This window comes from Hyperolius riggenbachi, chromosome 5 (genome assembly GCF_040937935.1).
Source record: "Hyperolius riggenbachi isolate aHypRig1 chromosome 5, aHypRig1.pri, whole genome shotgun sequence".
NCBI lineage: Eukaryota > Metazoa > Chordata > Amphibia > Anura > Hyperoliidae > Hyperolius > Hyperolius riggenbachi.
The window spans coordinates 134,611,825-134,624,256 of record NC_090650.1 but is presented as its reverse complement, the minus strand read 5'-3'; the positions used below and the strand labels follow the sequence as shown (position 1 = coordinate 134,624,256).

The window sequence follows — 12,432 nt, the reverse complement described above, 5'->3', positions numbered from 1 at the left end:
ATATATATATCCTCTGTATATTTAACAGCAGCAGGATGGCTTAAGAAAATCAGCATAAGAACATAGTTGACAATAGATCCACTGATGAACAACAACCACAGCGCCAATCGCACGCTGAAGAGATGATCACAGTAGTCCAGGTGGCTGGATGGTGTAATGGTTAAGGGCTCTGCCTCTGACACAGGAGACCAGGGTTCGAATCTCGGCTCTGCCTGTTCAGTAAGCCAGCACCTATTCAGTAGGAGACCTTAGGCAAGTCTTCCTAACACTGCTACTGCCTATAGAGCGCGCCCTAGTGGCTGCTGCTCTGGCGCTTTGAGTCCGCCAGGAGAAAAGCGCGATATAAATGTTATTTGTCTTGTCTTGTCTTTAAACTATGGAAGGTGTGTGGAGGAATCCTTGCACATTTCTATCCTTTGCGAGTGGTTATAATCCTCAAAACTATTTGATAAACATTGGATTACCTCCTTATGTGATGGCTGGGTGGTATGACCCTTAGGCTTTCATGCAATACCTGACTATTTCTGGGGGTTCATATCATTGTATTAAATTGTGTATATTATTCATAGCGAGTCACTGTGCTCTGCTTTTGTAATTTTCAAGTGGCTTTCTGTCGATCACCTTGATATTAAACCATATAGTGTCAGATCATCACTGACACTCATTTTCTAATTATAGGTGTTGGTATACGATTTCTGACAATAAAGTGTGCAGTTTTTGAACAGGATATACTGTTGTGTTCTCTCCTTTTCTTTTTTGTTATACGCTGCAGAGCACTGTTGGACAATGGCACCCCCTGGAAGATTGCAGCCACACTACCATATGTGATTGAGCATAGCTGCCTTGCACAAGTCAGCATGCGCCTGCGCAGTAGCACACAGCAGAAAAAGCCAAGCACATTTGGCTCCATGCTACTGTGCAGGGACAAGCCATCTGTGACTGCGCAGTGTGGCCATGCTCTGTTGACACCTTGACGATGAGCTTCGATGGTCCCCAACACTGTAACGGTGAGGTGGAGGGGGAGCGGGGAAAGCTTCTGGATTATCCAGAGACTTCCCTCTACTGAGGTAATAATCTCAACTGGGCCTTTTTTTTGCTTAAGGTTTACTTTAAAAGAAACCTGAACTGAAAAACTTATGATGCAAAATTCCTAGAATTTCATATTCTTAGTCTAAATTCTAAACAGCAGCCATGGCAGTGTGATGTAAAATCTGCTTTATTACACTGCAAAACAAAATGAATAATAGCATTTTTACATTTTTAGCCCTATCCTGTTATCAGTAGTCCTCAGCAAAATCAGTTTGTTTTGGCTTCTATTTACTTTTCGGGAGAGCCATGGCTGCATTTGACGGCCTCCTTTGCATAGATAAAAGCACTGGTTTATTCACCCATTCAGTGAAAATATATACTTGTAAATCTATCTATATAAGATAGTCCAATGTATGCATGTATGTCCTTCTGCCCTATGTTGCTGTGATTGGCCCCGCCATCCAAACATTGCACATTTCTTTGGCCCATAGCAGTGTAGGTACCCCAGGGATGGCCCACAGAAGACCCCACTTTTTCCCATAGACTTTAAATGGTTAATTTAAAACTATTGCTACTAGTACAGCTCTGAAGCTAAACTGATCAAGCTTGAGTAAGATGGTTATGAGCTTAACCTGAAAAAATCTGGTCACATTTTGGGGATTAAAAAAATGGATGGAGCCAAGAACAGCTAATCAGATTTCACCTGTTAATTTCCATGGGAAAATTTAAAACACTGTCATTCTTACCATCCCCAAACTTGGTACAGTTGGTTACTCAGTGGCTGTATTTTTATGGGTCCAATCTGATTGGTCAAATTGTGCAATTTCATTTGTCCAAGCATGCAAATTAATTAGTCAAATGTGATTGGTCCAATCATGCAATCTGATTGGTCCACTTGTGCAATAGAGGATGGTGCGGGCAACATCTAGAGAGATGGTGCATGCACTCTTGCCCCATTCAGTGTAATGCACTCCACCAGCTAGGAAGAGAATAAAAAAAGACCACTGACAAGTTCTTAGTTGACTAGTACAATATAAATCCATGTTTATCTTATCCTGTGACATATCAGTTCAAGTATGCGTTAAGGAGCATATATTTAAAAATTAAGTGTAAATTAGGTGGGCCTTATTAAAGAGACATTGAAGCGGAAAAAAAATTATGATATTATGATTTGTATGTGTAGCACAGCTAAGAAATATTAGATACATCAGTGTAATTGTTTCCAGTACAGGAAGAGTTAAGAAACTCCAGTTGTTATCTCTATGCAAAAAAGCCATTAATCTCTATGACTTTCAAAGTCGTGGAGAGGGCTGTCTTCTGACTTTTATTATCTCAACTGTAACTGAACAGTTTTCTTTTTATCTGCTAGAGGAGAGGTCATTAGTTCACAGACTGCTCTGAAAGAATCATTTTGAATGCAGAGTGTTGTGTAATCTGCACATATTAGAGAATGATGCAATGTTAGAAAACACACTATATACCTGAAAATAAAAATATGAGAATATTTTCTTTGCTGCTAATCTTGTAGTAATTATTCATAGTACACAACCAATTCATTATATCATATATTTTTTTTCGCTTCAGTGTCTCTTTAAGCATGGTGTCATAACCAGTAGGGCTCCCACATGATAAAAACCTGTCCAATATATTATTTGACACAATGGGAAACAAATATAAAAGGTTGTGGTCAAACAGCAAATAGTTCAAGAAGCATAACAAAAACACTACTTTCCAGATGACCCTCAAAGATAAATGGAAGACTTAAGTGAAGAACAAAATGTAACATGAATGACCATGGTACAAATACATGGGAGTGACTGTGAAAAAGTCTGGGCACACAATGTAGGTACACAACATAGGTTACCAGGGCCTGGAAAGGAAATCATGTGGTGTGTTTGACTACAGCCAGTACCCTATATGCATGATCAGCGTATTCATGTTCTTAACATACACCGTATTTTTTGGACTATAAGATGCACTTTTTCTTCCTCAAAACTGGATGGGTAAAAAGTATATTATAGTGCGAATATACCGTTTCGGGACCACAGCGGAACACCTACCGATCAGGCCGGCAGCGCGCGCCTCTCCTCCTTCTCTCTCTACACAAAGATCAGTGACCCCAGAGCAGGCGGTGGTATGACTGCATCAGCAGCGGTGGTACCCGTGCATCAGCAAGCGGCGGTATAAGCAGGATCGAGGCAGCCATCCACCCGCAGGAATAACATGCTCCAGACCAGCCTGCAGCCCACGCGCTACTCTCCTCTGCCTCCGTCTCCCTCCAGCTGCATCCGCTTTTAACATCATGCCGCTCTACCCGCTCCCGGCTCCTCCATACTTCCTGGTTAGTGGTGTAATGTCACTGAGTGACCTGAAAGCGCATGTGCTGCTGCCACCCACTGAATACACATCGCTGTGCGCGAGGGTCTAGTGGAGTCTTCTCCCATTAACCTTACAGGATCTTGTTTACAGCGGCAGACAGATTTTTGCCTTCGAGCAAATTGTGCCTTGACAAAGGGGCCCTACATGGCTCGGAAACGTTAGCTATATAAGATTCACCTTGGATGTGCCAGCTCTTTTTGATTGAACAGTGTACAGAGGGTGTCATCCCTCTTTTTCCAGCTGCTGCACTTCCTCTAGAGACAACGGGTTTGATACCTTAGTGTGTGCGAGGCAACACAATAACTGTTTAGGTTACACAGGAGGGCACAACAGGGGATGCAGGAGGACACAAAAGGTACTAGGGGGATACAGGAGGACCCAATAGGTACTGGGGGACATAGGAGGACACAACAAGGGACACAATAGGTACAAGGGGGGCACAGGAAGACACAATAGGTACAAGGGGGACACAATAGGTACAAGGGGGACACAGAAGGACACAAGGGGGACATGGGGATGTAAGGTATAAGAGGGACATAATTTGTGGGAGAGGATGCACAAAGCACCCATGCACCAAGGAGGCACCACGGTTAGTATATTTTCTCCTTGGTTTTGTCCTCTACAATTAGGTGCGTCTTATGGCCTGGAGCATGTCATGGTCCGAAAAATACAGTATGCGTAGTTTGGATTTCCAATAAATCATTGTAAGCGTTTCATACACTTTCATATCAAGAAGAATTTCTCCTTGCTTAGTACATTATATTATAGTATAAGGTTCCTAATTAACATCTTGTACTACTTGATCATTATTTACAAAGCTTGGACATTATACATTATACAGTACAAAGTGTACAGAACGCTAACATCAATTTTTCCCACTGAAGAATCATATGATCTAATGCTCTTACTTTTCTCATACAAGTAGAGCTAACACAATCACCAGTATGTGTTTAGATTCTGGGAAGACATTAGAGTGACTAGTGAGATTTTACCCTCGAGTTGCAAGGCAAGATAACAGTAATAACCATTTAGTCATCATTCTGGCCAGTCCTTGCTTAACCTCCTTGCCGGTTTTCCCGACCTGAGCTCGGGGTAGAAAAAAGCAGCTGTTAGCGGTGATCCCGAGCTCAGGTCGGGGTATGCATTGCAGAGCTGTACCTGCAGTTGTGGAGTCCCGCGAGCGATCTCGCTGCACAGCGGGACTCCAGCCTCTCTCCCCGGCAGTGTGGGGTCTTTCCCTGGCCGCCGGGATCCCCCATGTCCCCGCTATTCTTCCGGGGACCCGGCAGCCAGTTGGAGCAGCGCAGCCGTGGTGGTGGCAGCACAGCGGTGGTGGCAGCGTGACGTCATCGGGGGCGGGGCTAACATTGAAAACAAACTTCTCTATATTAGAGAAATATAGAGAAGTTTGTTTATATGTATATTAGCGCCATCTTGTGGGCAAAGAGAAAACTGCAGCCCAGGAGCCCAGGAAGGTAATTTTTTTTTTAATTTTGCTGCAGATCTCCCTGCCAGAATGATTTTTTTCAGGTTTTAGGGTCTGAAAGAGTGAAAAAAAATTGCACCGCTTTTAGACCCTAAAATCTGGAAAGAATCAGACCGCCAAGGAGGTTAATAAATAGATTGTGTCCTTGCCTTAGCTAAAGCTGAAGGTAAATACACCATTCTCCTCCTCCTTGACCTTTCAGCAGCTTTTGATACAGTAGATCATCCCCTACTCCTCCAGTCCCTCCAATCCATGGGCATTCACGATCTCGCCCTGACCTGGCTTTCATCCTACCTCTCCAACCGCTCCTTCACGACCTCCTTCAATGAGTCCTCGTCCACCCCCAACCACCTCTCAGTGGGAGTCCCCCAAGGCTCGGTCCTTGGCCCCCTACTGTTCTCCCTATACACATCCTCCATTGGCAAGGTTATCTCCTCCATGGGTTTTAACTATCATCTGTATGCAGATGACACCCAAATCTATCTCCACACCCCTGACATATCCACCACTACCATGGACAAGGTCTCCTCCTGCCTATCTGCCATCTCCTCCTGGATGTCCGCTAGGTTCCTAAAACTAAATCTAGACAAAACGGAATTTATGATCTTCCCACCCCGGTCATCCCTGGACCTCCCAGATGTGCAGGTCACTGTTAACCACACTACTATTCACCCTACCTCTCAAGCCCGCTGTCTGGGTGTCACCCTGGACTCCGCACTCTCCTTCACTCCCCACATCCAAAACCTCACAAAGTCCTGCAACTTCCACCTTCGTAACATCTGTAAGATTCGCCCTTTCCTGACCCCTGCCACCACCAAACTCCTCATCCATGCCCTCATAATTTCCCGCCGCGACTACTGCAATGCCCTTCTGTCTGGACTCCCTAAGACCCGAATAGCCCCACTGCAGTCCATCATGAATGCGGCTGCCAGAATTATCCACTCCTCCCATCGCTCCACCAGGGCGACTCCCCTCCGTGAATCCCTCCACTGGCTTCCTATCCAGTCCAGAATCAGATTCAAGATATTGTGTCTGACCTACAAATCCATCCACAAAACCTGTCCAACCTACATTTCTGATCTTACTCAGAGATACACACCAAGCCGCTCACTCCGCTCCTCCAATGAACTTCGCCTGACCGTCCCCCGCATCACCCAGTCCCATGCACGCCTCCAAGACTTCTCAAGAGCCGCTCCGACACTATGGAACTCCCTACCTCCACCCATTAGGGCAGCCCCCTCCTTCAACACCTTCAAGAAGGCCCTCAAAACTCACCTTTTCACTCTTGCCTACCACCCCTCACAATTGCTCTAAACCCAGCCGAACTCTGGTCCCCTACCTCTCGTGTCCCTACCTCTCCCTCTAGATTGTAAGCCTTTGGGCAGGGTCCTCACTCCTTTTGTGTCCTACCTGATCATGCACCTCTATTACTGTGCACCCATGCTATGCATTTGAGTGAACCTAACTTGCCTAACTCCATGCTCCCATCCAGTGACTGACTAAGCATTACCTTGTACTCATACTGTGCTGTGTGATCTGGTTTTCTTGTATTCCTGTATTGTCATAATGCTGTTTGTCACCCCTAAATATTGTCTGTAACCTAAATTAATGTCCAGCGCTGCATAATATGTTGGCGCTTTATAAATACAACAAATAAATAAATAATGCTATTCTTGAATGTGGTTACACTGTAAACGTTTCATATATGAACCAAGTACTGTTACAAAGAGTAAAATAAAACACTTCCCCTTATTAAGCACCTTAATGCTTCTATTCTGTTTCAGCCTCAACGCCCCCTTCCCTTCCCAGAAGAACTGAACAGAGTCAAAACACTCAGCGTTGCCTAGGTGCTACCAACAATTATTCAAAGTTGCTGAATTCACAAGAAACGTTTGAACTGCAATATTCTTGACAGCCCTTTGTGAACATGAGTTACTGAACTTGATTCAAAAAGCTTCTCCAGGCTGATTAAAAATTATTCTGCAAACCTAGTTTGGATTGAATAGATTGTTTTGCATTCCTTATAAGGGTCATATCGGAGCACAGGGTGGGTTACTGAAAGGTTAGTGATTTAGCATTGTGTGTATACACAGCAAAAAGAAATAGGTGTTTAAGTCAGGTTTATAGGCCTTCTTATGTTCTACAATTATGCCCAGCCCTCAGAACCTGAGGAACTTAACACATATCTCTCATCTTAGAATCAGATTACCTTGAACTTACTGACACAGCTAGTTTTGTGTAATATTCCATGTTACTTAATACATATCTATTTTTCCTTTCTTATACAGAACAATGAAGCTACAGATGACCATGAACACCACATTAACTTCAACGACCGAGATCTATGAAGACTACAAAGACACCTCCATTGATTATGAAAATTATGAAGAGCTTTGTGTAAAACATGACGTCCGGAGATTTGCTAAGGTTTTCCTCCCAGCATTCTACTCTGTAGCATTTGTTATTGGTATTGCAGGCAATTCTTTAGTTGTGGCCATATATGCCTATTATAAAAAGATTAAGACCAAGACTGATGTATACCTATTGAATTTAGCAGTGGCAGATCTGTTGCTGCTCTTCACCCTTCCTTTCTGGGCTGTGGATGCATCCATTGGGTGGCAGTCAGGAAAAGCTATGTGCAAGATCACAGCAGCATTGTATATTATAAACTTCAGCTCGGGAATGCAATTCCTTGCTTGCATTAGCATTGATAGGTACTATGCAGTAACTGAGATGTCAAGTCAACAAAACTTCAAAAGAAGATGTTGGGCTGTCTGTCTTTTTGTGTGGACCACATCCCTTTTCCTCAGTATTCCTAACCTGTATTTTAATGAAGTGAAGGAACATAATGGTAAGCACGCATGTCTGGCAGTATATCCTAAAGACTCTGTAAAAGAGGTAACAGCAGCAATTCATATCCTGGAGATTGTCTTTTGTTTCATAATACCTTTTACCATCATGCTGTTCTACTACTCAGCCATGGCCAAGGTTCTGCTGAAGACTCCAAACATAAAAAGATCACGCTCCATCAAGGTGTTACTAGCTGTGGTCGGAATCTTCCTGATTACCCAGTTACCGTACAACATTACAAAATTATGGAGAGCCTTGGATATAATATATGGACTAATTACAAAATGTGATACCAGCAGGATCATTGACTTAATGATGCAAGTGACAGGAAGCATGGCTTTGTTCCACTGCTGTATTAACCCATTATTGTATGCATACATGGGAACTACATTTAAATCATATGTTACTAAAGCAGTAAAGAAATTTGGCTCTCGGAGAAGACAAAGAAGTCAAAGCGTAGAGGAATATGCCATGCATAGTGACAACCACATGGAAGAAACCACCAGCAGCTTCTCTATTTAAAAAAAATATCCTATCAGGCACATACATATGTACTGTATGTAAGTAAATTACTAGCATTACATTAGGCATGAACCTGGGTTCACAGGAAGGACAAAAACAGTCAATTCTCTGCAACGAAGACCAAAAATAATTAGAAATGTCAACATATTTTGCAAATACATGTCCATATGACAAATCCAGTTTCAACATATTAGTGGTCTCCATTGCAGTAGCAGAGAGCCCCATATACTACAATTTTTTTCTGGATACCACATAGAAAACAGACATGACCATTATGGTCTATATTACTTTTAAACAGACACCATGGAAAAAAGTAGATAGACACAGCGCAATTGTAACATCACAACTGCTGCAACTGCTCATGTTGGAAACCTGATGTAGTGTGGACCTAGCCCAATAATATAATTTCCTGGAAACTAGCATGGCCTTAGAAAGTAACAGAAGAAAACATTGCTTTTACTTAAAGCATGAAAAGGTTTGTCACGGGAGCACTCATACCTCATACTTGTTTCAAGAGGTAGCACAGTTGGAATGGCAAATCTATTCTGATATTATAATTTTATGTTGGGGGGGCACTTTTTGTTTTAACTACAACATTGTATGTAATGTGTTACACAATGGAAAGAGTGGGGGTTTAACATTATACTTGGGAAACTATAAGCAGTGATGCCACTCCTCATATCTATATATCACAGCTCTTAATAAGAAGACAATTCCAATAATGTATTCTTGGAAAAACTTCCTAAAGCTGCTAGATGTGCTTTAAAAGATTAAGGGTGACTGGAGGTTGTCTTTGGGTAAGACCCCTATTTTGGGAGGAGCTTGTGTTTGAAAGCATGTAAGTGGGCCTTTGTGGAAAAGCTGCAAAGTGACATGCAACATTTCTGCTTTATAAAATGCACAGCTGCACAGTTTTTTTTTGTAAATTAATCTGTTTTATTAACCTCTTGAGGACCACAGGCTTACACCCACCTAGTGACCAGGCCATTTTTTTTAAATTCAGCACTCTGCAGCTTAAACAGTTTATTACTCGGCCATACGACTTAAATTAATCTTGCCTCGTTTTCTGCCTACCCAACAGAGCTTTCTGTTGGTGGGATCTGATTGCTGCTGCCATGTCAATTTTTTTTTTTTAAATCAATGTTATTTTATTTTTTATCCTAATAAAAATGGCTTTTTTTTCCTCCCCACTCCCCACCCTTCCCCTGAGATCCAATCAGTACAATATCCTCTCATAGGCATCAGCCTATGAAAGGGATTAGATTGAGAGCCAATCAGAGGGACAGCCAAGTGACAGTACAGCGCTGCGCTAGATCGCAGAGGTGCACAAAAGCTAAATGGCATTTTTTTTTAACAGCCTGCCAGCTCAATCACTTTTTTCCTGTTTTTTGAGGGAAAAGTGGGTACCACTTATATGCGGGTTGGCTTGTGCACGAGTATATATGGGTATCTATTGTATCTTTACTGCTTGTGTCACTTATTGAACAGAACTATAACCTTATTTTTACATTCCTTTTTAATCTGAATGAAAATGGAATGGTTTTAAAATGTTAATATTTTTATACAAATAAATCTATAATCTGTAATACATCCTTTCATTTCAAGTTTCGTTTTCCTGTAGAGGGTGCTCTGATTCATTATAAATGTATGGCTCTACTGTAACAAACCTGGCACTAGTTAAACTAGTGACACCGATCAGTAAGGTGAAAGGAGAACCTTCCACATACCCCTTTAACCTTAAAGTGGAAACAAACTCAGAACTTTCTCTCTTCCCAAAAAGATTAGCCATAGAATAACCTTTATAGACAAAAATAATTATTTGTTACAATTTATGGAAAACCTAAAAAAAAAATTAGTTTAGAAATTGCGGGGAGCACTGCAGGGGTTACGCCCCACTGTAAAGGGAAGGGAGAGTACAGTGGGGCTCCCGCAGTCTATTCACAGCTGCTGATAGGAATTGAAAACTTTGATCTGGGTAAACTGAACACAGAAACACAGCAGTGGATTTTTTTCAGCAACTATATGTGGAATAAAGACTTTTCATTAAGTGTTGTGCAAGAGTGCGGTTCTACTTTAAAACATGGCTACATTCAGCTGCTGCAGGATGCACTGTAAGAATCCAGAGAGTGCCTGGGACTCCTCTCCATAGACTTCAATGAAGCAAGTTGCAAGTGCACTGCAGCTGTCAGGATATTTGCAGTGCGTTCTGCCATAGCGGATTGTACCCACACATACATGACTACTGTTAAGGAGAGGTGAGGTCATCGAAATATGGAGTCCTTTTGCAGAACATTTGACTTAAGTAGTTTCTATTAATAATTTAGTAAGTCAGTTTTAACCTCTAGTTTACATAATATGTAAATCACATCAGTCTTTGAGATATTACCAAGATACCACATGACCTCCAAGTATAAAATGATGGGAGGAAAATACAGCACTTGCCAGAAACACATATGAATATGGATATAAGCTGAATGTAGATTATTCCCCTCTTACATTCACACTCTGGATCATGAAGCAGCAGGAAAGGGTGACCTTTGTCCACTCGCTGCCTATAGTACTTGTACTAAGAACCCCACATTAGCTTTGCTCTTTTCTGTCAAAGCTTCTGTTTTAACTACCAAAGTCTGAAAGCTTATTTTCAGCACCAGAATCGGACAAATGGTAGCTTAATATTGTTTTGAAAAATTACAATACATGTAAGTGAATTCCTGTTTTTACATAAAAATAATAATCACCTTACAAATAGTTATTATCAATGCATCCTGAAACCAGGTTCAAAGGTCCTTGCACGCTGGCTGGTGCACAGCCTCCAGTGGTCACTGCTCCACCTTCCGATAAGATTTGGGCTCCTTGCACACTTGTGCACTGCCTCGCTCCACGGCACACTTCCCCAATGCTCACCAACCGCAAGGGCCATGCAAGTCTATGGAGACTTGCACAGTTCATGCAATGCGACGTGGTGGGCCTAAAATAGAAAAATCTCTGAAATTCAGACACAATGGGCTTGATTCACTAAGACAAATAGCATGCCTTATCAAAGTTAGCACGCCTTATCAAAATTAACACGTTTTATCAGAGTAGCATAGCAAACTTATGCCTGCTAATTGGCAATGCTATTCTGATAAGCCGTGTTAACTTTGATAAGGTGTGCTAACTTTGATAAGGCATGCTATTTGTCTTAGTGAATCAAGCCTAATGTCTGAAGTGCGTTACCGCATCGCACCGCATAGCAAACCTCAGTTTTGTGACTGGCCTTAAAGGACACCCGAGGCGAAAATAAACTAATGAAATAAACAATTGTTTCAATCTACCTTCTCCTAAAAATGACTTTTTAAGATATTCCACAGTTTTATTTTGTTTAAATCTACTTTTTAAGTTGTAACTCTTTTATTGTCTTTGCTCAGTGGCACATTCCTTGAAGTATGCCAGAGCTAAAAATCTATTAACTATTGACCCTTTTTATCTCTTTCCTGCTCTCAGAAGCCATTTTCTGTTAGGAAAGTGTTTTAAAATTGGAATTTCTTATCAGTGAGGGTCACAGTGTAGTCACTTCCTGTCTGAGTCAGAACTGAGTCAGCCACTTACATACCTGATATTTAACTCTTTCTGGCAGAGAAAGAAAAAAAGGAACACAGCATAGTTACTTGTGTGATAGGCACTGCACATACACATGTCTATCTCATCATGTCACATCACCTCGGGCATCCTTTAAAGGGAACCTGAAGCGACTAAAATTATTTAAAATAAACACATGACGTAGCTGCAAATTAATATTACATACCAACCTCACCGTCAGTTCCTCTCAGAAGCTCACCATTTTCTTCTTACAGTGATCCCTTTCAGTTCTAACAATATTTTGTCAGAACTGAAATATACCAGTTGCTGTCAGTTACATATCAGCAGCTGTCAGTTACAACGATGTGCAAGTTAATGTCCATGTTTCTCTATGGCTCAAGTGGGTGCAGGCAAATCCAGGATTTTCAAAGGGGGGGGGATTCCTGATAGGTCTCTTCTGGCAAGCCGCACACTTCCGCGCATGCGTTTGCCCACAAAATCCACATGATGCACAGTATTTCTCCACAAAATACACACAATGGGCAGTGTTTCCCTACAAAATACACATGATGCAGTAGTGTTTCGCCAAAATATATATAATGTGGCAG

The 12,432-nt window shown here is 41.9% G+C and overlaps 2 protein-coding genes across 15 annotated transcripts in view; one reads left to right on the top strand and one right to left on the bottom strand.

Annotated features, from left to right (window-relative positions):
- Positions 1-8,288, top strand: part of ACKR4 (atypical chemokine receptor 4) — a 103,199-nt gene extending 94,911 nt beyond the window's left edge. For 13 of the 14 annotated variants that reach the window (XM_068236295.1, XM_068236293.1, XM_068236291.1 and 10 more), the window contains one exon: positions 7,183-8,288. In XM_068236295.1, the coding sequence (XP_068092396.1) occupies positions 7,187-8,266 (1,080 nt within the window). In that variant the 5' untranslated portion in view covers positions 7,183-7,186 and the 3' untranslated portion in view covers positions 8,267-8,288. Of the gene's footprint in view, positions 1-6,678; positions 6,742-7,182 lie in introns of all 14 variants that reach the window. The other variant, XM_068236289.1, reaches the window with a different exon arrangement.
- Positions 1-12,432, bottom strand: part of ACAD11 (acyl-CoA dehydrogenase family member 11) — a 119,092-nt gene that overhangs the window by 44,502 nt on the left and 62,158 nt on the right. The window lies entirely within an intron of this gene.